The 25,275-nt window shown below is 36.5% G+C and overlaps 1 protein-coding gene across 1 annotated transcript in view; it reads left to right on the top strand.

Annotated features, from left to right (window-relative positions):
• TTC29 (tetratricopeptide repeat domain 29) overlaps window positions 1-25,275 on the top strand; it is a 115,549-nt gene that overhangs the window by 10,034 nt on the left and 80,240 nt on the right. The window contains 2 exon segments of the mRNA XM_030450708.1: window positions 6,629-6,852; window positions 14,245-14,430. Of these exon segments, the coding sequence (XP_030306568.1) occupies window positions 6,629-6,852; window positions 14,245-14,430 (410 nt within the window).

Here is a 25,275-nt window from a genome sequence, read left to right as displayed (position 1 = left end):
TTGCAAAAACTCATCAAACTCTTGCAAAGATAAAATACATGACATACTTTAATAAAGAAGAACACAGTGAGCTGAAGTTTTTTCCTTTTTTTTTATGTAACTTGTTGTTTTTACTAAGTTTGGTCTTACAGTTTTCTAGTGCTTTTATTTCTCAGTAGTTCAACAGTATTTAATACTGAAGATTATGTGCAAGCAATACACCACTGAATTCTATTTTTAAAACACCCCATAAAGGTGCAGCAGCTCTGATATACAAGAAGACTCTGAAATAAAGAATGACAGTTTAATTTGCCTTGATGCAGTCAGGACTTCCTAATAATTCTCACAGTGAATCTCTCTGAGTTGTGTAAAATACTCTCTTTTCTTTTCCTTTGAAATCTCTGTGTGGTCTGTTTGTCCATAGAACACTGAGTAAGTTCTGCTGGGGACTTAAATTGAGGAACCATAAACAAAAGTAAAAATACTATGGGAATAGTTCATAGCAATAGTATAAAAAATGCATAGCCCTGTTTAGGGTTTTATGATAATTTGTAGTGTCAGTTTGAGAAGATACAGAAAATAAATAATTATTAATATCTTTTTCTGAATATAATTTTGCAAACTGTGGAAAAAACTTGCAGAGAGATGCAATGACTTCTCTGATACCATGCAAGTCAATTGGAAAGGTTTCTAAACTCAGGTATTTCTAGCTCTCGGTCCATTATACCAGCTCTGAAAGCTGAGAAATCCTTCCTTTTGATAAATAATAGTCCAGCAAGTGTGGTTGAAATTACCTTTTGTTAATGATCATAATAATTTAGAAATAAAAGCAGAAAGATTTATGATGATAATGTGTTTTTCTGATTATGCTTGAAGTAATCGCAGGTGTTATCCTCTTTTATAAAAATCATTTTTATAAGGGCAGCAGTTTTATCTTTTATTTTAGTGCTTTCTTTGCATTTATGTTTAGGGACAGAATGTTCAAGAATCCATTGCTAAATTTCTCTTTCTATTTTCTGGGTAAACGAGGATTCTTAATTATTGCAGTACTTACATTCATTTTGAAAAACTTTTTCTTTGTTTTCCTTTGATGTTTGTAATTGATTAATTTTTCATTTTCTGTAGTATTAAACTGCCAGTGTAGCTTTGAACAAAAAGAGAGTGAGTTCAATATATGTGTTCTTTGTGGGATTCTACTGACAGGTTTTGCATCCACCTTTGCATGATTTAGGTTAAAGTGGGGTTTGACAACAGTCAGAAACTATGAGCAGTGAGATCAAAAAAACCCCTGCATTACTTATGCTGAAAGTTATTGTCCCTTTATGTGGTTTAAAGTACTTATAATTTTTTTCTGATATACTTTATTCTCATCTTTATAGTTCTAAATACATAGAACCTAAAATACATGGAATTTTTTAAAGCCTTTTCTTATTTTGAATTGGTATCTTATTCTGAATTGTTACAGAAGTCAACTCCAAGATGTTCTTCCGTGCCATGATATTGGTCTTATTTATTACTTACAGTAGGGAGCACTTTTAATAACACCATGGGTCTGGGTGGATTTTGTGCTTTTCGTGCTAGGACATTAGCTAGTGTTAGAGGGGTTGGTGGATTTTGTGCTTATTTTATTGAGACATCAGTTATTTCAGCTTTAGAATTTGGAATACTAAAAAAACAAACAAAAAAAACCCCCCCAAAACACCAAACCAACACAAACAAACCAACATGTATCCTACCCTAATATAATTTAATTCTCGGTCTTAATAACAAAAAATTCTGGTGTGTAAATTAACCATCTATTACTACTTAATGGCATTTACTGTCCTTTCATATCTTTCTTTAATGAGATTACTATAGTCTACAATTTAACGTATTACCATCCAATAAATATTTCATTAAAAGAAAAGAATTTAAATGGACAATCTTTAAACTAAAATTAGAGAGAGGACTGAGCTCCGATGCAGTTAAACAGCTTTGAAAAGTACGTGGTGAAAATGTGCTGAGTGCCTGACTTTGGTGGCTCCCAGCTCAGCCATGTGACAATGTACACTTTATTATTTTTTCATAATTTTGTGATCCTTATCTAAGGCATTTGTACAAGTCATTGACTTGCCAACTGCAGAAGGAAATCCCAAGTGGATGAAACCTGTTTGAATACAGTTTTTAAACATTATAATAATTGGTAATTATTTTACACTGGAAGTACATTTTAATATTTTATATAGTGTGTTGGTTAATCTGTGCCATTTTGTGCCTTACAAAATGGGATTGCTACAGTGCACTTGGAATCAGAAGCTGGCATTAACCTATAGTGCTGGTTAAATCCTACAAAATCTACAGATATGAACCCTGATATTAAAGAAAAAAAAAAAAAAGTCATCTGATCATCTGAGACTGCCAGACTTTTGCACTTATTTTATATGTGTGTAATTGACCACACCACAGAGGAGAATTAAGCTCAAGATAAATAATTCTGTTATGCTGTTCTGGCAATTCTGATAATTTCTAACATCAGCCCCTGCATGTAGGCCTATTCTATTAAAGTAGCAATAATAACAATAAATAAATGCACATAAGAAAAATTACGTAAGTAGCTATATAGCTGAAGAGAAGTAAAATGCCTGCAGCCATTTCCAGATACTCTTAAAGCATAATGTTAAGAATAGCAGTGCCTTTTCAAGCTCTCAGCTTCACCTTCAGAGCATTGCTGCTTCCATCCAAGTGATGCTACACCACATGAAATCATCATCTTCAAGACAACACCACTAAAATGGCAACTTTGCCTTTTGGTGGTTATTTCTTTGGTGCTAAAACTCTTCTGACACCCTCCCTACACCTCCCTTGCCAAACACACAGAAGCACACAGGATTTTTTAAGCACTTCATGCATGAAATATGCATCACAGTAAATTCTGCTGTAGGATAAATGCATCATACTCAGATGGACTGACCAAGTGGACCTCATTTCCATGGTTTACCCAACCTGTTTAAATGATCTTGTAGCAACATCAATAAGGTTTCAGTAATGATAAAGATGAGTGTACATTCAGAGGGACAGGGGACTCTCAGCATGTCTGTGCCTGGGTTAAGTATTATGGTTTTCATCTGTTGAATTGTATGGATTTAAAAAAAAAATGACAACAGCTCTTCTTTAAATAAAAAACAGGTTAATTGGTATCTTTAACAGTAAATACATAGGTATACTCTAGATTTCGTTTTAAAATGTTTCTTTTTTAAAAAATCCACCAGAATTTTTCTTCTCCCGGCACCCACCATCCAAAGGGGAACGAGGACCTGAGCTTTGTGCTCGTCTCCAGGTTCCATTTTAAAATTTAACCCAGCACATTACAAAGCCGTCTCTCATTCTGACTCGACTGGTTCCCTGGCTGGCAGGCAGCCGTGCAGGCAGCGGCGGGGCGGTTCGGTTCGGTTCGGTCTGGGTGCTTTTGGGGCCGTGAGTCTCGTACAGCAGAGGCAGCAGCGCGGCCGCGCAATCCCCGTCCTGCTGCGCGGTGCCCCGCGTTGCAGCCCCCCGGGGTTCGGGCCTTTGTTCTGCAGCCCCGAGAGCTGCGCGATTAACTCGTCCTGCCTGCAGTTTTCTGCCTTTCCAGTAGATGCCCCCAGAGACCATGAAACGTCCCGAATATCCCCAGCCGAATGAAAGGCCAGTCTGCCTTCATTTTGCTTCTCGAAGTAACGTGATTGTTCCAAGGAAAGGGAAAAATCCGTGCGGATGCGATGCAGAAAAGCAAACTCGCTTATTTAATAATAGATCTAATACATCGGGTATTCAGGTTCCAAGGACTTGGTGTCAAGTAGCTTTTAACGTAGTAGAGACATACTGTTAACAGATGGATTTTATCAAATTAAAAAAAAAAAAATCATGTTGATTTGATGAGGTATCCGGGTTTGATATTGGTATTAGAAATATAGTGGTGCAATTCGTTTGTGTGAAGCACGAGGTGTCTGTTTAACCTCTCCTCCTGCATGCTGCATGGCATCAGAAAACGGTAAGAAAAGGGTTTTGAGGACTGAGAATTTCTGGTTTATCTCAAGATAGCATGAAAAGTTTGCTGCTGTCTGCCACCTACACTACTCCTCTCTTTGCAAGCACTGTTTGTTGGGGAAAAAAAGGGCACTGGCATCTTCAGCTGGAAGGACTTGAATAACTGAACCAACTTCAGAACTCATTGCACTGCCAAGCTCTCCTGGTATCACAAGTACCATCCTCTCCCCTTCATTTCTAGCCCTATTTTATTATTTGTATGTGATCAGTCATCTTTGGCTTATAAATTGCAGAAACTTAAGAAAATGATAGTATTATTATTTTTGTTTATTTTCTGGTTTTAAGGGTAATTATGAGGTAAATCTTTTATGCCTCTAGAATTTGAGTGGTTATGCAATAACTTCATTGCTTGGGAGTTAAAATCAGTTATCTTTGCCTAAAAAACAAAATATGTTCTGTACTGCATGATTCCTTCAGCATTATTTCAATGTCTTTTTCAGTTGGGATGGGATTTAATAAAAGAATATTGGCACTAATCTTTAAAACTGACCTGTTTTACTGCCTGTTTTATTTTCCTGTATTGGTTTGCTAATAATACAGTCTGGTGGGAAAAATGTGCTTTGACTTCAAATAAAATGCATCAGTCCGCAGGAAATAATGTTCCATGGACACAGTTTTTCTATTTATACAAATACTGGAACTGTGCTCAGGGAGTATGCAGTGAGTGTTAAAAAATAACTGATGTTCTGTTTGGTGACTGCTAAGATCTTTCAGCAGTACTTTCTTGTTCACTGCCAATACATCTCATGATCTAATGCACACACACATTTACACACATATAGATCACATCATCTGAATGAATAAATACACGTGTGTGTCTGCTATGCTATTCCACTGCTCAGAGCTGTATAACTCCATGAGCCCTAAGCCTTTGGAAGTTGGTAGGGACTTTTTACTTATATTCTTCAATATTTTTCAGTTAGATGGAATTTTAAAACAGAAACAAAGAAAGCACATGATATACAGAGTAGAGAATACATTGTCTAGTGTTAGCATAATATCTTCACAGTATTTTTTTAGCTATATGTGTATCTCATATAAGATAAATATAGCATATTCTGGAAAATTAAAATTTAGATGTTATTTATGTATTTATTTAATCTATATATTAAAATATATGTCTCGTATACTTTTCTAAATGTTGCATATGTTTTCTGATACAGAATACTTACGTTTTCCCTCATCTGTGTGCACAATGGGGGCTTTTCAATCTCTAAAAACACCTATTATATACTAAACATAAATCCAGTACTGTCTAGTCTAAATTGCATAAGTATTTTGTAATAATTTTGTGCATAGTTCTGCAGCTGAAATGTAAAAAAATACATGTAAAGGATACGTATGCATCTATGTAGTCATTAATATATTTTATTTAAATCATATTAAATATGAAATAATGTAGATTATTTGCTTCCTACATCTCACATTACTGTTTATTTCCTTGACATCTAGCTAAGAAGTTTTTTGCATCACTTCCATCTTATCAGCATTGTTGAAGAGCTGCAGCAGCTCCTTTTAGGCTAGATGAATTAGTCTCATTAGGCTACTGTTTAGCATGAAGTCATCTGCATTTATTACATACACTATAAATCTCAGTTTTCAGAATTCCATATTTATTTTAAAACTGCTGAGAATTTGAAGTTAAATGGGTTTTAATGTAAAAAAGAGTGTCTTGAAAGCTGTCTGGAAGCTTAATGGAATGTATAAAATAAAATCAACACATCTGGGTCCTTGCCATTTCCCTGGGACAAAGGTTTGTTTTCTCACACTGGATACCTAAGCCTGCAAACCTTTACCTCCTCGTGTCTCAGGCAGTCCCATTGGACTCATAGTTTTCTCCAGGATAGGAAATGATGATTGTTTCACGCCACATAAAAGAAAGATTGTTATTCTTGCCATAAATAATACCTAAAAAGAAATGTTATCTCTCGAGAATATTTGATTACACAACTTTTTGATATGTCTATCTCATCAGAGTTTATGAATGAGATAACTTTGATATAAATTCATCATCTCATCATTTTATTTTCAATTTGGGGGGGAAATTATCAAACTTTTGCTTTAGCAATCCTGCCCCAGATGAAGTTATATGCTAAACAGAGGCAAAATAATACCTAATGATTATGTTTCTGGCATAGCATTTGTTTGACGTTTTAAACCAAGCCATTATGTCCTACAGCAAAACTGTTTAACATACACATTGTTTTGACACGTGGAATGTGCTTCATTTTTCCCTGTGCACTGTTTTAAAGCAAACCAAGAGTTCATTGTGTTTTCATGAACTGATGTAAATGTGGGGGTATTTTCCCATCAGTCAGCCTTTTCCCCCAGTACCGGCTCAAGAATACCAGTATATTTTCAACCTTTATTTATTCATTATTGTCATATTTACTTCCCTGGGGGATGACATTTTTAATTGTGCTTTAGCAGAATGCTTTCTGAAGAGGGGAAAGAATACCTCTTCCCCACTGCTCAGCTGCAGAGGTCTCTTCTTGAGAGCTGTTTTCATTCTCTGTGCTTATTTGGCGAGGTGGAGAATGGAATAGGGGTTTAAAGGCTTAAAATCCATCTTTCTTATTCCCAGGAACAGGAATTCATACAAGAAGAACATCTGCATAGACATGCTGCGGCAGGGTTATCACAAGTCCTTCTCCGAGCTCTTCACTCTGATACAGAAGTGGAATGCCTTGAGGGAGGCTGCAGGGCCTGGGTCAGCCATATGGCAGCAGAAATCCCTGGAGGAGCAGCCTGATAAGCTGGATCAGCTTCACCACTTCCTGACCAGGGCTGAGGCAGCCCAGCGAGCAGGTAAATGGGGGATGGTGGGGAGCAGAGCAGCGGGAGCCGCAGCCGCCAGCGCCTGGGGGAAGCTTCCAAATTGTTTAATGTATGAATTTGAATCGTTCCTGCATCTTAGCACAGTGCAGCTTCAGTCAACCAAGCTGTATTTATACAATAAACGATCAGAAGCTGCAGATAGCGGGAGAGGTTTTATGTAAGGGAAAAAAAAAAAAAAGAAAAAAAAAAGGGAAAAACCGTGTAGAGTGCGTTATGATATCATCAGAAAGGTTTGATGTGTTTATAGCTTTGATAACATCTCAATTATTTTTTATAGTTTCGTTATTTACTATTTCCCTCTCTCTATTGATTTGAGCAGCTGATTTTGTATTAGAAAAATTTAATAGGTGAAATGTTGTTTCACACAGTAATAGTTTTATAAATCCGATTTTATTAAATACCCTGTCTGCTAACTGTGTTTGGATTTGTGACTGACTTAAAAAGGATTGTGAATATGTCAAATAAAATACAGCACACAGATGTAACATGCCACCTGTGAATTACTTGATATTAGTGAAGACATAACTCCAAATTACAGTATTTTCTCTGTTGCCTACTATTTACTAAATGCTTATATTTATCATATCCCTTTGCTATAAATAGTAACATAACTTAGTCTGTCTTTCTACAGTGGAATAATTGTAGGGATGGAGGCAGATAAAGCTCCAGCTGCAATCCTGTTTCATGGCTGAGCTGATTTCACTACACTTGGCTTGATTCAAGTTGCATTTTTATAACTAGTAGTACAAAAAACTACAATAATGCTTGCAAGTTTGGAACCTAAGCTTTTGGACTTAAGATTTAGAAGCATAAAACTTCATTTAAACCAAAGTAACAGTAAAAAAACTCTCAGCATTTAAAAAAATGTTGGCTTAGAATTGTTTTTTGCTGTTTACCGTGAAAGATGAAAGTTGTGTTTATTTATTTAAACCACTACCACTCTAAGCAGGAAGCCTAAACAGCCCATAATTGAAAGGAATCTTTGGATTTGTCTGGAATATGGTTTACAACTGCACAGGCAGCCCCATAGCTTCCAGGACTACAAGGGTTTTGCACTCAGAATACCCTGGCAGGATCATCCTCAGTAAGCAGTAGATCTGCCTTGTCTGGATGGGCTGGCTTCCTGCAGCTGCTGGGAAGAGCATTTTACCTTCCTTCAGTGCATGGTATTTGTCACTCTTACAAAGTTATATGTGACAACCTGCTCCCAGACTCAGGGTGATGCTGACTGTGCAGTTCCTGCTCCTATGAAAGGCAAGAGCCCTTTCTCTCACTGACCCCAGTGTTTGTTATGTGCTGGGCTAAGTCTTTCACCTCTGATGGAGACAGCATCCCACCAGTTGTCTGACTGATTGTCTTGCCTCTGGGAGGTAACATCTCCCAGCTTTGCCTGTTAATTTTATTTTTTCTTAATTAAAGAAGAGAAATAATGAGAGCATGTCAATAGAGCTGGCAAGTTAGTTTGATTTTTTTTTTCCCCACCTATTTCAATGCAAACCTTTGCAAAATTGTCTTGTCTGCATTAGGTGAGGCTTTAGTCACCTGGCACAGGGATGCTAATGGATGTTGCAGGTGTTAGAGCTGGGAGTGCTGTGAAGATAGCATGAATTATACAGCTCATCAAATCTAATTCAGTAGATCTAATCTAACTCATCAACTACTAATTCAGTCGTTCTGCTAATCCAGTTACTCTCTGACTCTAATCAAGTTGCTTGGGGCTCTGGTTTATGATCTCCTGACAGCTCTAGTTGACACCATTTAAGAAGTGCTCAGTAGTTCTCCTCAGCTGGAACTTATCCCAATGGAGCAGCCTCCCCTGCAGCTGACCTGTAGCTGCTTTTCATCCTCCACAGGTCAAGCTTAAAAGGCTGAAGGTAACACTGGGAGTCACAAAGCATGAGAGTTTCATGGTGTGGCTGCTTCTAGTGATGGTAGACTAGGAGAAAGTTTGGTTCTGTCAGCTGTGCTGGCCTGAGATAACATTTGTGATCAAGAAGAAATAGCAAGGATAAATTATGAAAAAGAATTCTTCATTACTTGTAAATTTTTTTTTATTAATTTAAACTTTGTGAAAGGCTTTTGACCTTGGCGTGGTAAATAGAAAGCAAAAATTTACTTTCTGTGTCAGTAAGTAACTTTATTTGTTATTTAGGTTTTCTCACCTGATATTTTTGTATCATAGTGTGTTGCTATCTTAATTGTGAATATAACAAGACTCCTGCTTGTAATTTGAGATTTTTTGGCTGTTACCATTGTCCACAGAGAAAGTTAGGTTTTCATTCATTTTCCATATTTATTGATAAAATATGTTATTTTTTAAAATATAGTTTGTAGTTATAGGATGCTGTAAGGCTGCAGATAAATTGTCTCCTTGAACAGAATCGGTGCTGTCCCTCATGATGTGGAGGCTGATATCAAAGAGCAATTATTTATTTACTGCTGGGTTTTAAAATGGTGACATTTTGTTTTCCAGTGCTACATTGTACAGACCACTTAACTTTACATACACCAGTGAATATTCTCTCCATTTTTAGTGGAGCAGTTTAGAAGTGGAACTTCAAATCATACAGTAGTTTTCCCTTTTTTTTTTTAATCAGCTATTACCAATATTATACTGGGTGCAAAGAAATTTTTTTTCTGTCCAGCTTATTATCACTGTCATTGTATTTGAAAACCTGTCTCAAATATTTAAAATGAAGAGCTGGCATTAATCCTTGCAGCTTCTCAGAAAAATAGCTGACAGAATTATTTTTCCTTAGGTACAGAATTATCCCAAAACCAGTGGAAGAAATATTGGCTATACTTAACTGCATTTCTACTTGGTCTTTTTTGATGGAAATAATGTAGCTGTTTCTGACTTGAAAATTCAGTTGTTTCTAATTTATTTATTTAATTTCTTATTTATTGATCTTCATTATTATGGACTGGCCTCTCTATTTACTGGTTCTGATCTCAGTAGGTAAAAAAAAATAAATTATCTGTTTAAGCATAAATGGTTGTAGGAATTCTTACAGAAGGATGTAGAATAAATGCCAAAGCAATTTAACTACATAGCTCAGCATTTAGACCGTACAGTTCCTTCTTGACACATGTCTGATACTGTTGGTTTGTTGTTTTTTCTCAAAAAGAAAGTTATATTTTGAGGCTGAGGAATGGCCTGCCTCATTGTATGGCTCAGATTCATGCTGCTTAAAGGTATTGTCTTTGAAAGGTGTAAAACAGTGCTGGCAGGTTGTTGTTGTTGTTGCTTCTATCCCTTTGAAGAGCCATAGCTCCCTAGCTATGAGTTTTTCCCTAGAGTTTGAACCCATGGTACATCCTTGTCTGATACTGAGGGTTGCAAACTCAGTATCTTCATGAACAAATGATGAACCCCCCCTACTAGGGGGGTGGTGGAGACGTGGCAACTAAATGGAGTTGTTCTTGTCTAAGAGCCAGACCAAGCTGGACTCTATCTCTGCGTTTGTGTAGGTCTTGAGGAAGAAGTAGGAACAAAGCAAATCCAACTAAGAAGTCTTTTACTTACATATTGGACATTCTGGACAGCACCCACTTTAATGTGTGCCTGGGAGAACAGTTCATTATAGTTGTAGCATTGCTGTTTCTCAGATAAAAACACTTAAAAGTGAAATTAAAATATTTAAGCCGGTATTTGCATGGATTTTACCATATGGATGGATTTACCATATGGATGGATTTGCACAGATTTTACCCCCAAACCATGGTTGTCTGGGGGTTGTTTAGTTTTTTTTTTTTAAATCACTACTACAGACTAATGTCTGTCTTCTTTTAAAGTGCATTGATAATTTACTTGGGGTCTGTATGCTCATTAGGTCAAGCCATTTCTATGAATCATCTTGTCAAAGAACTGCATAGCTACTTTTATTTAGTTCCAAGTTTACCAGAATAATTGCTAGCATGCAAGTTATACTGTAAAGAGTCAATGGTGTGGTTTTGGCTAAGGCCAGACTCTGAGTGCCAATGTGCCAAATTTCTTTTTGTCGAAGTAGAGGTTATTTATCCCAATATTACTTCAGAAGTGCTTAGAAAATGTTGCTCTTCAGATCATTTCTGAATTACCTACTAAATGTAGGCTTGAACCCTAACTGAACTCTTGTGTAGGAACATCAGGGGTCTTGAAGCCCTGATGTTCATAATCAGTTCATGGTCATAATCAGCCCCCGACAGAGTGAGCTGCTTTACCTGTACAAGGTGAAGAGGATGCAAGACAAGTTATGGGTCAAGAACTACTCCAGCATGAGGTATCTCAGCCTTTGGCTCTACTTTGCCTGCTCAGGGCAGCAAACCCAGGGAAAATATAACAGCTCAGAGGCTGCAACAGGTACTGAGCCCTCAGATTGCTGTGCTCAGGTGTGGATGTGCCTTCACAGGGGCAAGACAGTGAGCTGATCATTGGGGCAGCTGGGGGAGAGCAGGAGTGAAGACCTGGAAGCCGTTGCCTTGTTCAGGTTCCATCTGGTCCTGGGTCGTGACCCTGTACAACCTGTGTGCTGTCTTGTGTGCTAAGTGCTGAAGCTGTGTGTCTGCTACAGGCTGACCCTTCTTTTAGAGAATAAGTCCTAATTTGATTCTTTTTTTCTTGTGTCTGTGTGGAGAAAACTTTTGACAGCATGAATTATCATTTGCTGTAGCAGAAGGTGACTTTTCGTAAATTCTATGAAGCAAGAGCATTTGATGTGTTTACACTGGAAAATCTTTCTTTGAGGTTGAAAAAGAGTTAACATTGTACAGTGCAAAACTTTTGTGTAAGATTTCACGTTTATGCCATAGGTTGGGCTACAAACATTGCAATAACTGTATAACCTGTGCTATTTTGGGTGCTTATTATCTGAACAGCCTATCTGGTCAGCCACAGCCACAGACAATTACAACAGAATGGTTGTCTTTGGGCACTTCTCATTGTTATTCCCCAGCAGGATACTCATCAGAGGGTCACATTAAAGTTCATTCAATCAGTGCTGTGGCAGTAGCAGTAGTTCACCTCAGGTCAGATCCATCTCTTGAGACTTGCAGGGCACTACCTGAAGTTATTTGCGTAATTTTCTGTAGCATTAGTGCATTGATACTTCATAGCAAATGTTTCAAAGGCAACAAATCTCTGTCTAGTGTTCTACCCCAATGACAATTCAGTTGTCTTTCCCCTTAGGAGGTTATTGTATCCACTCGTGTGTATCCTCTGGTATCTCCCAAGTTCATTTTCACTTAGCTGTAATCTACATATGTGTGTGGTTATTTTATGTTAGTGGCTATAATTGGGTTGGTGCTTCTCTGTTCATGTGTTTGTTTATATGTTTGTAATCATAATGGGAAACTCTGCCTTTTAGTTTTGAGATAATCTCTAAAATGCTCCCTTGTGCTGAGATAGATGTTGAAGCTGGGATGAGTTAAATCGGAGCCAAGTTGTCTGCTTTTCTTCAGAGAGAGAAAAGGGACCCCAGGTAACCCATATCTACATCTAAATCGGTTTAGTTTGGATGAATCCCAACTATATCTTGGCTGTTATGTCTATACATATGTATAGCTGTGCTTACATATATATTTGGATCTATATATGTGTGAATACATACAGATGGACAGACATACATATACACTGAACCTAAACTAAATATATTGCTTTCATTCTGGCATCATTCACAGAGATTGGTTTTGAGTCTATTTTACAGAAATGGCCTTAATTTCTACCGAGTAAGTTTTCTAATTGGTAATTTTTATGATGAACACTCCTGGGTATTCTGATACCCAAGAAGTATTTTTTTAAGCCTTGAGGGGGAACGAAAGGGATGAAAACTCACAGCCATGAAGAATGTTCTGATTAGAAATACAAGAATTCTAGATATTGATAATTATTCTTCTCAAAACCAAACTTAAGATGACATTTTGGTATCAAACCTTAGAAACAAATGAGGTGGTAATCTGGATTAATTCGGGTGATATCTCTGTTATGGTGATTCTATAGAGAATGCGAAATATTTCCATTTCCTGGAAGTGGTGTTATCTTAGTCATGAGAGACTTGCAGTTCTTAATTCCTTCTTTTCCAAACTATATAAACTTCTTTTAAGAACTGGCTGTTTGGCTTACATTCATTTAACAGCCACAAATACAGCAAGTAGCAAGCCAAACTGCAGTGGAATTTTAGCTTATTATTCCCATTTACATCTGTAATGGGCAGAGGTTGGAAAGAAAATGTGTTTAGTTTAGCCAGTGATAAATTTAGTTGTGAAACATATGGGTTCATGATGTCTGTTGTTATCTCACAGATTCTTAAGTAGTTCCCAGTGACAAGATGAGGGGCAAGGGTCTGGAACATGGCAAATGTCCTTAAACATAAGGAAAAACTTTTACTCTGGTGATGCCAAGGCACTGGCACAGGCAGCACAGGGAGATTGTGGAGTCTCCTCCTCGGTATTCAAAACCCACCCAGATGCAGTTTGAGGATTTTTGGCTTTTTTTTCTTTTTTTTTTTTTTTTTTTTCTCCTAAGAGAAGCAACTTAAATTCAGTAGAAGCTCTCATGCTGTATTTTTAAATTGTGAGTGATATGTTTGTTCATGATTTCAAAATTCTGCTTGGACTGGGGACTTGCAGTGTTTTTACATATTTTGGATGTTGTTTGTTTTCATTTAACAGTCTGAGAGTGGGAAGTAAATGTGGGGTTTTTCTTCAGATGGTAAAGGACAAGTGTGGCCTTGAGTCTCCTTTTCTTTCCACTCTTGTTCTGAGAGCAATACCTTGGTGAACTCTTTTTCAGAGCAAGATGTAAAATTTCACTTTTTCCTTAATTTCTAAGAGTGATCAAGTAATAAAAAAGTGAATACATATTAAAACCAAAAGCCTTTATTGTTCATCTTGCTTTGAACTTTTAAAATGGTATGAATTCATGGATTATTTTTTGCTGAGTGTTTTGTTTGGCTCTATCTCCATCACCACAATTGCTACCCGACACCTGTTTTGAAAGGTCTTCATGCCTGCTCAAACACTTCTCCAGCAGTGACTGTGATTATTTTATTTTTTTTATTTTTTTTTCTGATCCCCCTAGCTCCTCTCTCTTGACTAGCCAATGGCTTATCCATATTTTGCATCTGATTGAACTGAAATTAGGTTTTGCATACAGAAATGAGAGCAATTTGTAGTGATTTTGCTAAAATAACTTTTCAATTCTGCCTAATTTCTAAGGTTACAATTTCCACCTTATTTCTTTGAGTGGATGTGTAGGAGAACTGGGAGCTATTTGAGTGGTAAAAATCTAAATAGCTCTTCATCATATGGTAATCACTCTAATATGCAAGATTTCTGAAAGCTGATGATAGTCTAACATTTTCATTGTAATCTTTGTTTTTAAAGGGCACTATGAGGAGGTGTATGATAACCAGCTTAACTTGGCCTACTATTTCAATGACCCTGAGGACAAATGGTTAAGAAATTACTTTTATGAGCAATGTTTTAACACCGCTCAACTGGTGAAGATTGATGGTGGGAAAAGAGAGGCACAAGCCCATGCAAATATGGGCCTCATCAATGAGGAACAAGGTAAGTCAGTGAGGTTATAATGCTACAGTGTATTTCAATGTAAAAGTGGTTTGCTAACCATAATTTGAAGTTTTAAAACTGTTCATTTTTGGAGCAGCAAATAGGAAGAACATCAATAATTATTTACAGACCTGTTTCTTCTGACATTCCACCTAAAGTTGAAAGTACTCAGATGAAAAACAAAACCTCAGTTTAAAGGAAGGACAAAGGTTTAACCTGTTTCCTTTTGCTTGCTTGTGGCAAGAGATTTGTAATGATGCCTCAGGCTACAGGTGTCTGATTTTAAACCAGCTGAGTTGATCTAGAAGAGGTATGAAAACGTAATGCAGTTTAATCTTGACTCCAATTTACACTTGTATAAGAGAGCCTGAATTTTTGTGTTCTTAAAAGTTCCCTTTTGGTTCTCTTGACTGAAAATGACACCCTGACTGTTTGAATATGATTGCCACATAGAGGTTTACTTCAGATTTATCCATTACTGCAAGCTTCATTTCTCCATTTAGATCTCTGGATCTGCAAACTGTGAGTCTCTGAAATTAGAAATTAATAGAAGCAACTAAAATCATAAAGAAGCTCAGGCTGGAAGGGACCTTGAAAGATGAACTTGTCCAACCTTTCAGGGGAAAGGTAGACTAATTGAGGTTATTTTAGCACCTGTCCAGTTGCATTTGGAAAGCCTCCAGCAACAGGGGCTGAAGCACATCCCTGGGGAGGCTGTTTCAGTCAATTCATGTTCTTCCTGTAAAAAGTATTTTCTTATATCATGATGCACCTTCTTTCTATATTTAAAACCATACATTACCTTTCATGGCAGAGGGATTTCTATGTGTATAGCAGTCTAGGTATTTAAAAAAAAAAATCAAATGCATTTTCCTATGTTTGTATAAACTCCTTTCATGTTGTAGGAAGGCAAGCAGTGAGTGAGCCTCAAATACTGAATAAAACCTGTCTTCCAGTTCTAATTCCTAAGTGTACTGGTTACCTAGCCACTGCTTCATGTATATGTGATTTGTATAATTATGGCTTTGTTTTGAACTTTGACTTTATGTGTTGAAAACATTCCAACTTTGAACTCAAGTTGTGAAGGGTTTCTCAGAATGTTTTTTTTTCAGGAAAAAAAACTTGCATAGTTTGAAATATTTTGTGGAAATAGTGTAATTCCAGAAAATGTTTGACAGACTGGGTCAAACCTGCAGGTTTTTTTTTGTTTGTTTGTTTTTTTAATTGAAAGGTTATTGTCCTGACTTTTCCCTCTACATTTGTTTCAGCATAAATTGCATACCAGTATTCAGTTCATGATCTTCAATAATCCTTTTCTGAGCTGTTCAGTGGCTTTTCTGTTCCCTATTCTGAGATCATGAGTTAGTTCTGCCTAAATGCCACATATTGCTTTCTTTTTGCACTGAGTAGCATCTGGAATTTTGTAGGTGGTTTCTTGAAATTGTCAAGACTGGTTTGACTTCTGAAGTATTATTTCAACATACTTTGTGTAATTTGAACATTCAAAAAGCATTTTTCTATCCTATAATTCAGATTCTTATTGAAAATAGTAAGTAGCAAACTGGACCTTGGACAGGCACCTGTGGAAGCTCACTGAGGACCTTTTCCAATACTGGCAGTGACCTACTGGGAATCAACATCTATATGGGATTTTGTAACTAATTTGCACTCCCCTAACAGTAACTCTAAGTGAACCATGCTCCCCTAATGCTTCACAGTAGTTATATGACAGTGAGAATCTACTAACTTTACTTGGATAACATTTGCTCTCTAAATATTGGTGCTGGCTATAAAATTTTCATGTTTTCTTTAAAAGGCCATTTGACTATTTGTTTATTCCAGTATTGTTCCAGGAATTAAAAATCAGTTTCCCAGGATGTACGATGCTATCACTTGCTTGAAGTCCAGCCAGTCACAACCAAGTCTCCTTCATTTTGAGTGAAAAATGCTTAATTAGGCTATCTGTCTCTGGTACTCTGTACTATCTGAGTACTACCTGTCTCTGGTACTCAGTAGAACAAAATTAAGATTGATTCAAAAAGATTGAAGTTAGTGGATTTTTTGCCATCTTTTTTATTTGAGCCTTCAATTACTAAATAATAAAATCAGAAGAAGTTGCATAAAAGCAAATACCCATATGCATTTGTAGGTTCAAAGGCTCATACTGAGTGTGACTCACTGCTGTTATTAAACCACTGCCTAAAAAAAAAGTTTTAACATTTCCTACTTTTATGATGCATTAAGCAAAAGTTGTTGAATACTTTAATATCTGTAGCCCATTCCAGAAGCACAGAAGTAAAGTCAATAAATACACTCCTCAGAGGAGGAAAAATTTCATTTTCCTGCTGTAAAATGTTAGACGTGTCAGAAGAGGAAAAGATGGTAAAGAGGGAGAAAGCAAGGTAGATTTTCACTGCCCAGGGTAAAGCTCCATGGAATCTGCAGGATCTGCCTTTTGCAAATATTTTATTTCCATAGAGAGAAGTGAAAGCAATTGAGAAGCTGGGAGAGTATGCATAGGATTTGCTTTCAGAACTACTGAGAAAAAGACAGCAGATGTGTTCCATGCACTTTTTATTTTGAGAAGGTGAAAAATTAAATCACAAGTTCTGATTACAGAAGAAATGTGAGAGCAGATGTTGAGTTGGCATTGTATAAAATTACATGAGCATTAATGGTGTTACAAGTAAATTCTAAACACTCTAAACTATTTTTCATATCAGAACAGACAGATACAGCTTGTAAATTAAATGGGAAAATTTTTGTGTGTTTTTGTTCAGTTATTTATGATGCTGTAACCTGTCTGTGAACTGAGTTAGATACCCACTTTCTGGGAGAACATATTCATATATACAGGAACAGATACCCTTGTATGTATGCACTATTAATATGTAGATATAAGAATGTGTACCTATATAAATACAGGGAAGGGGGTCTGAATGATACCTAACGTTTACATGATACTTTCATGTGATTTAAGTAGTCTTATCTATATTAACTGCACTGATTAACAGTGCAGCCAAGAAGATAGGAGAATTTACAACAATGAGGAGTTAATCTTCACCCTCTTAGATGTAAATATCTTGCACAGTTTCTTTTCAGTTCTCTAACCCAATAGTGTATTTTTTATTACTTGTATATGGAAGCTGTCTATATATGCTTAGGACTGATTGCTTGGGAGTGTAAGGTTAAACGTGTACTTGTAAAGATTGTTATTTGCCTTGGAAGCAAATCAATAAATTTGCTGGGTAGTTTTTGTGTAATCAAATTTAAAGTTCTTTGACTTTCAGCCTGGTCCCTGTCCTGAAGGCTGGATATAGTCTGATGTTCATTAATCTTCAAAGCTAAATATTTGAGGTGTTGGCAGTGCAGACTTCAGTCATGATATTTGGATGCAGGCAATAGTGGCTGTCAGTACATGAGGGAAAGAAAACTAATAATTGAGTATCCTGCTTCAGACACAAATGGAACATTCTGCTTGGAGCTAACATGGTTTTAGCCACAGTTCCTTGCAGAATGTGATTTTAACCTCTTATTTTGAAAAGTCTGTTTGTAAAATAAGGTACAAGGTAATCAAATGAGATGAAATTGTAGGAGTACTCAGCTTATGAACCTCCTCAATTAGCAGTAGTCACCCCATAGTTTGTCTTCACTTAGAGGGTTGATAACAAATTGTTTTATTCCTTTGACTACTGGTTATCTCATAGCTATTAAACATGCCAAAGTCACTGTATACACATTGAAAAGGCAATGTTATGTTTTAATGGTTTTCTCACATTAAATCTGTCATCCAAGTGTGCTTGGGCTTTGTGACTATCTGCACTTAAAGTTAATTTTAAAATATACATTTACTTCTAAAAGCACATTCAAAGCAGAGGTGTGACATCAGTCATTATAAATGTGTTCATTTTTCTTCTTATTAGAGAATGATTATTGAGGCAGTGATATTTCTGTTATATTAGTGTAAATTCTGTGAAAGTAAGTATGAGGTTCAGTTTTATACTGTATTTTACAGAAGAAAACCAATCTGAGTGTACTGATAAGCATACTGGGTAGTGCTGGTTTGTATAGGTCCTGCCACTGCTAGTACTTGTGATCAAAATATTGGAGGGAGCACTTTCTGGTTTGTATCAAACATCTTTAACATCCAACATTAACATCTATCATGCATGAAATTATGTAGACCTTAAGGATCCCAAAGTTTCAGGTAACTCACACCAGTAACAAAATCAAGGCAGAAGGAACAAGGAATTTGTACATGTAGGAGCTTTTTGCTTCAAATAAGTTCTAACAAAATGAGATGTGTTATTCAGAAGCACAATAAAAACAGATGTCTGAAAGTGTGCTTGTTCTAAGTAACCAAAACCAGATGTTTGTATAAATGCATGTGTTTATGTGTATATACATACACATCTGTATGCAGACGTAGGCATTATATGTAGACATGCATTCAAATATAGCCTGTGCTTTAGAGCCAGTACTTCAAATACCAGCATTTTCATCTTAATGTCAAGCAATTCTGCATTTATTAAAGAAGCTTAAAGATGTCCAATTAATATACCTGTCTGTGTCTTTCTGATACAGATACAGGACTGTCCATTCCTTAAGGCTCACCCTTATCAATGATAGGCTACTGGTACTATGTGTGGGGGTGACAGTGGAGCAGTGTTGGGGAAACAGTTCAGAAATATACTGATTGTGAACAATCCTGACTTACTTCAGCTTAGGCTACATTTGGTTTATGGTTATTGAGGCTTAGTTGCAGGTTTTCTAAAAATGAGCTAATGGGAAAGAGATAACTTAATTGGCAACAGAAGAGAAAAATAATTATGTGAGAAGAAGGTTCCGTGAGAATGGAATGTGTAATTGGAATACAAAGCCACCTGCATGATGTGATGGTGTAAACAAGGCTTCTCTATATAAGTGAGTGCAAACTGTTAATAAACGATTTCATAGAATCATATTGATGTGCACATGGAATCCTTAAGCCTCTGCAGACTGTTTTCCCACAGAGCAGGAAGAGGGAGAAATCTGCAGGAAGAAAACATTGTCACTGCAATCTGATTATAAGTATCTATTGTCCCACCCTCAGATAATGCAAAAATATCAGTGCTTACCTCAGTGGTAGCAGCAAATATAAACATCCACTGACCATGGCTGTTTTCCCACATGAGTAAATGAAACAGTGAAAGGGATGTCTATGAGCACTGGAGCACAGGCTACTGCTAAAATGGTGTTAATGGTAATTTTACACATGCCTTTATCTTGTGATAATTTGGACTTCCCTGCCCTGTAATTATCCATGGGCACAGACTTAGGAGTGTTGCAGGAACTTGTCCTAACTGGCAGTGTGCAAGCAGCCACGCTGGTTTGAGGAATAAAGGAGGTTAACTGGGATAGACATAACTTTCTATACCTGTTGGTTGCAGTGCTTGGAAACATCTCGGGATATGTTTAAATATCTGGGTTTGAGACAGCATGTAAGTATATCACAGTAGAGTCAGGTGAATAAAACTTTTGAGATGAATTCCAAACGTAAATCAGAGCCATTCTGGAACTGCATATCCCCTGGTATGAGATCTGTGAGATGTGTGAAAATTATGCCATTAATCTCAGTGCAGTGGTGACTTTGAATCAGTCATCAGATTTAGATTCTGCTAGTGTGTAAGGACCAACAGAAGTGGAGGTTACAGAGTGGGAAGACTAAAAGGAGGCAGAACTTGTAAGAGAAAGGGTCAGAATGCAAAGCAAAAAGCCATGTTAGTTATCTCATTGCTCATTCCTATAACATACAGCTAATCCATAAACCCAAAATTATCTGTCTGGGGGGGTTTTAGATTGCAAGTTGATAAGAAGTCATGATCCAGGGTCTCCTTATTCCTTTGTAAAATAAGCATAAATCTTTTAATTTAAATCTGCCATGTTCTGCAAATTAAGGGAGGGTTTTCAAGTGTTCAGTCTCAATCCAGTTCTGCCTTGATTATGAGCAACGTTAAACTCGTGTTGCTTTCCAGTCAGAGCAATGTTGTACCAGAGTTGATCATTTCTGATCCCTAGTCACCTACCCCAGGAAAATTAATAAATTTGACCTAATTTATGAGAAGGGGATTATTGTTCTATCTGTAATCATGACTAAAATACTGTCTATTTCATAAGTTAGAACTTAATATAGACTTTTTTGGCTGAAAGACTGAACACAAGGGACTTGTAAATAGATTTAATTAGTTGTAGAAAAAAGCAAAAAATGAAAAACATAGGTTTTGCAGACTTCAACAATCTGGATTAAGATTGAGGAGCAGGATTAGACCTATCATTTTACTGTACTGTTGAACTAAATGTTGTTAATCAAAGTATTGTACAAGTTGGTGGAAAGATCAGCTTAATGGGCATTTGATTCAGGCTTCTGAAGCTTAAGTACTAATTACCAGATATTTTTGGTAAACAACTGTGCATAACAGCACCTTTTATTTTAGAACTTAAGTCTAAACTAAATTTCTTGTTCTTAACAGGTCCTATTTAATCCATTGCTAAGAAGCTGTTGATTTTGTATTTTGAATTGTTTACAGCAAGTGTTTTTCAATTAAAAACTGTAATGTATAAATAATTGAGAGAAACTTGGCATACATTCATGCAGAGGAAATATGCACGTTTAAGCAGAATTTCCCCAATTGTTTTGCCCCCGGGCAGAAATAATTTATATTCAGATATATATAAAAAAGAGTGTTAATATTTCAAAATGAAGTACTAAAAATGTTTTAAAAGGCAAAAGTTGAAATAGCTAATGAAATTTCTTAGGCTGGTGTATGTGCTCATGTTGCAACTTTATTGTAATCACAGAAACGTGCACTGTCTCTTGCTAGGCAATTCCTAAGCATAGCCAGGATAAAATTCACTGGTGAGATGGATGGCCCATGTGCACCTTCTGCATCCACAGAACTTTGTTGTTACCTGCCCTGCATGTCTGCCAAGCCCACTTTAACAGCACATCCTCACCGCTGAGTAATGCAGAAGTTAAAAGTGCTGCTTTGTAATCAGATTGCAAAATCAGAAACAGTTGGTAAATAAAACAAACCAGTGGGACAATATTTTTGAAGCCTACAGGGCACCATCCTGCTTGGCCAGCCAGCAACTCAGCACTGCCCATCAGCATCATGCTCACATACAGCTTCCAGTTTATCACAGCACACACTGAGTCTCACCAAGTGTTCCAGAAGCACACAACAAAATGCTGCTTCCTGCCTCAAAAGAGTCTCCAGATCTCTAGAACTGCAACTATCCTTTAGAGCACTCTCAGTTTGACTAGCACACAGGTTAGAAAAAGGTTATGTAGATATTTATATCTTTAAATCTAGGAAAAATCTCACTCTAAAAAGAAGGAGAAATGAAATAATAAGTTTAATATTTTGTCAAAAATCTCTAATATATCTGAGTATCATTTTAAACCAAAATAAATAGCTTACAAAAAGAAATCTCTAACACAGACACAAAGATAGATGAAAGCAGAAAAGCATTGTTTGGGTAAATATTAGGTGATAATTTGAGTTATGTTCCTGAAGAGAGAAATGGGATACATTTTAGGTTTAGGTACATTTAGTGTCAGACCTATGCTTGTGAATACAACAATAGAGACCTATAGATAGTGGCTATACAGCTTGAGGGGAAACATAAAAGCATTAAATAGTCAGGTCAGGCAGTTCAAATGCAGCAATTCTGCTGTCAGGAGCAGTTCTGCACTCCACAGGTAGTAAGGAAGAAATCTATTAATCTTCAAAAATATTGTCCCCCCAGCAGCCTGCCTGTCTCTCTGGAACCTGAAGCAGTGACTGGCCTCAAGCTACTGCTTTTCTAAGAGGTGGTGGAAACTTGTTGGCCCAGGGACTTTTTACAAAATTTAGTTCAATTATCAGTGGGAGGACAGGATGATCACATAGATTTGGTTCCTTTGGTGCCTAACCTAAAAATGGCTTTTTGTACTGTTCATTTTCTAGAGAGAGCATGTAGTGTGTCTCATTTGATTCTTTTCATTTTTCTAGATATAACAGACCATATCCACTAATAACCAAATATCATTGATTTATTATAATATAGCCCCCTTGGCCCAAGTTTCAGATCCCTGGTTATTAACATTTAGGATTTATTCCTAATTGGGTTTACTTATCCCAAATAAGTTTTTCAGAAAAAAAAAATGTAGAAGTCCAGACCTGAAATCTCTGGTCTGCAAATCCTGTATCCTTCATTACATATACATGTTGCTAAGTTTTTTCTTTAGGTTCATGTAGAGACATATGCCTAAAAAAGTGTCTCCAAATCAGGGTACTTTAGAGGAAGAAGCCTCTCCCTCAATGGGACATGGGATTCTGCAAATCTAGTTTCACCATTTACAGTACTTCCAGTCATTGATTTTTCACTATATCAACTGAAGCTACCTCTTCTTTGTTATTCTGTACTTACACTGTTTCACAAAGTTATATTAGGGATTTTTTTCTGGTTGCTTAAGAACTGAATGCATAAATTAGCTGGGAAACACTTGGTTGTAGGTATATTTTTAAAAGCTTAAGCAGCAAATTTCTAGGAGATAAAGTTTCAGATGTGATGCTTTCCAGTCTGTCTGGCAGACAGAAACAGACATAAATCCAGATAGATTCTTGGACATGACAGATTTCAAAGGTTTATTAAATGATTGAGCTCACCCTCATGTAAGTGCAGAATGTAGTCCCTCAATAAACTATATCCTATTATAACAAGATTGTTACTGGGATTGATCCAGCAGCTATCATATTGATCTAATGATACAGAAATTAGGTATGAGTTCAGTTCTAAGCAGTGTGCTCTTAAGAAAGTTTGAAAGAGGCTTCTGATAATGCAATGTGTAAGCAAAAAGGGCCTGCAGAGTTCATAAAAATTGTTATTTATATAATTAATTGTTATTTTTTAAAAGGTGTTGATAGGCAATAAAGATGTTTTGATTAGGGGAACTCAGGGAGAGTTCTGTAGGGTTCTTATGTTCACTTCTAAAAAGTAATAGTGTTAATACGAGGAACTTTTTTCATGCTTTTCTTTCAGCTAATGTAAATCAAGGTTTAGTATTAAGCACAGTGAAGTAGAAATACTATTTAAACTATGAAAAAGTAATCAGGTTTGACAAAAGCCTCCTGGCTTAGTTCCTCAAATGGAGAATGTTTCAGTTCTCTTACAACACCTGAGGACAGGTCTGCATTCTTACTTTGTAATGAGGAGCTTTTCAAAATATTTACAGCAGTGCAATAGTACTAATTCTTAACCTTGTAACTTGCTTTTTCCTTAGAAGTTTTCACATACGAAAAAAGAAAAAAACCTCCTGGATTTGTTTCTGTTCTTAGGTACTTTGTGACTGCAAAGCTAGTTCTAAAATGTCATAAGATAAGTGAAAAAGTGTAACTGTTGTTTAAACTGAACTATGAAAAATATTGTGTCAGAAATATATTGGAAAAAACATTTTATGATCACTTGCCTATAACCTGTAGCACTCAAGTGAATTGTTTATATACATGCTTTTTAAAAGTCATATTCTTAATGGTTTTGGTATCAAATGTTTCTCTGTTTGCACGGTGTGCACGTTCATAAGACTGTGACATTTAATGAAGAGATCTTTTTAAAGTATTGATAGCCATAAGTAAATTACACTGTGTTTGATCTGTGTTAAAGATTCAAAGTCCAAGGTCTTTGAATAGAACTTAGAATAAAAATGTAATTAGGTTACATCCCTAAAGTCTGATATATCTTTAAACAAGACTGCAAATGAAACTTTATTAAAACTTCAAATGAATTATTTCTTTGCTTTTTTAAATTCTTTTTCCCTCTCTTCTCTTTCATGTCTATTACTGACACTGCTGCTTGTATTTTACCTGGCTTTTTCAGGGTATTTTAATTATTTACTGCTTAATGAGTAGCACTGAGATGAAGCTTCATTCAAAGCTGCCCACTCACTAACAGATTTTTTTTGCTTCAAAGTTTTGCAAGGTCTTGAACTACTGCAGCTGAACTGGCAGTTGTCATCACAAACTTTCCTGGAGGCAGTGTTTCCTTTTAGTAATTGATAAAAGGGGAGGTGCTGCTTCCAGAGGTGCCTTCTCAGTGGGACTTAAAGCTGATGAGGTTATATGTCCTCAGCCCTTATCCATAATCTTTAGAAGTCATAGGTAAAAATATATGTGTATATATATATTATGAAGCTATTAATAAAAATATATCTTCAGAGGATCATGGGATAATTCAAGTTGGAAAGAACTTCAGCAGATCATTAGTCCAACTTGCTGCTCAAAGCATCCTTGTGAGACAGGCTACCTGCCTGCACAACAGCAGCTCCAGTGCTGGGCCATTGCATCTGATATTACATTTTGCACTAGAAGTTGTTATAAGTAAAGGGGGATGGGGTACAATCTGAATAAAATGTAATAATTTCAAAAAAATACTTTAACTGTGGCAAGTGTTTTACATGAGTTGACAAAAAAAGTAATTTAGTGAGACTAATCTGCTTCAGTGTCATTTTCTATATTTAAAATATAATGATCATATTACTCTTTGAGATGAAGAAGTAATAGAACTTGTTTTCATTTGCTAAAAAACCCCTCAAGCCCTGAAAAACAGAACAGCAAAGCTTGTGTCATTCTTCACTATTCATCACTGCATTTTCAGCTCCCTCCCTTCTCTGCGTTTGTGGATCTGCCTATAAACAATGAAATATTTGTGTAAACTGAAGTGTGAGTGTCCCACTGAGTGTGGACCTGCTCTTATTCAGTGCCTGGAGCTTTACAGTGTAAGCTTCCTGGATGCATTTTGCATCCTATGGAGCCTTTGCATGGAGGG

Source organism: Calypte anna, chromosome 4B, assembly GCF_003957555.1.
Source record: "Calypte anna isolate BGI_N300 chromosome 4B, bCalAnn1_v1.p, whole genome shotgun sequence".
Taxonomy (NCBI): domain Eukaryota; kingdom Metazoa; phylum Chordata; class Aves; order Apodiformes; family Trochilidae; genus Calypte; species Calypte anna.
The sequence above is the reverse complement of the archived record's forward strand: the minus strand, read 5'-3'. Positions and strand labels throughout refer to the sequence as shown.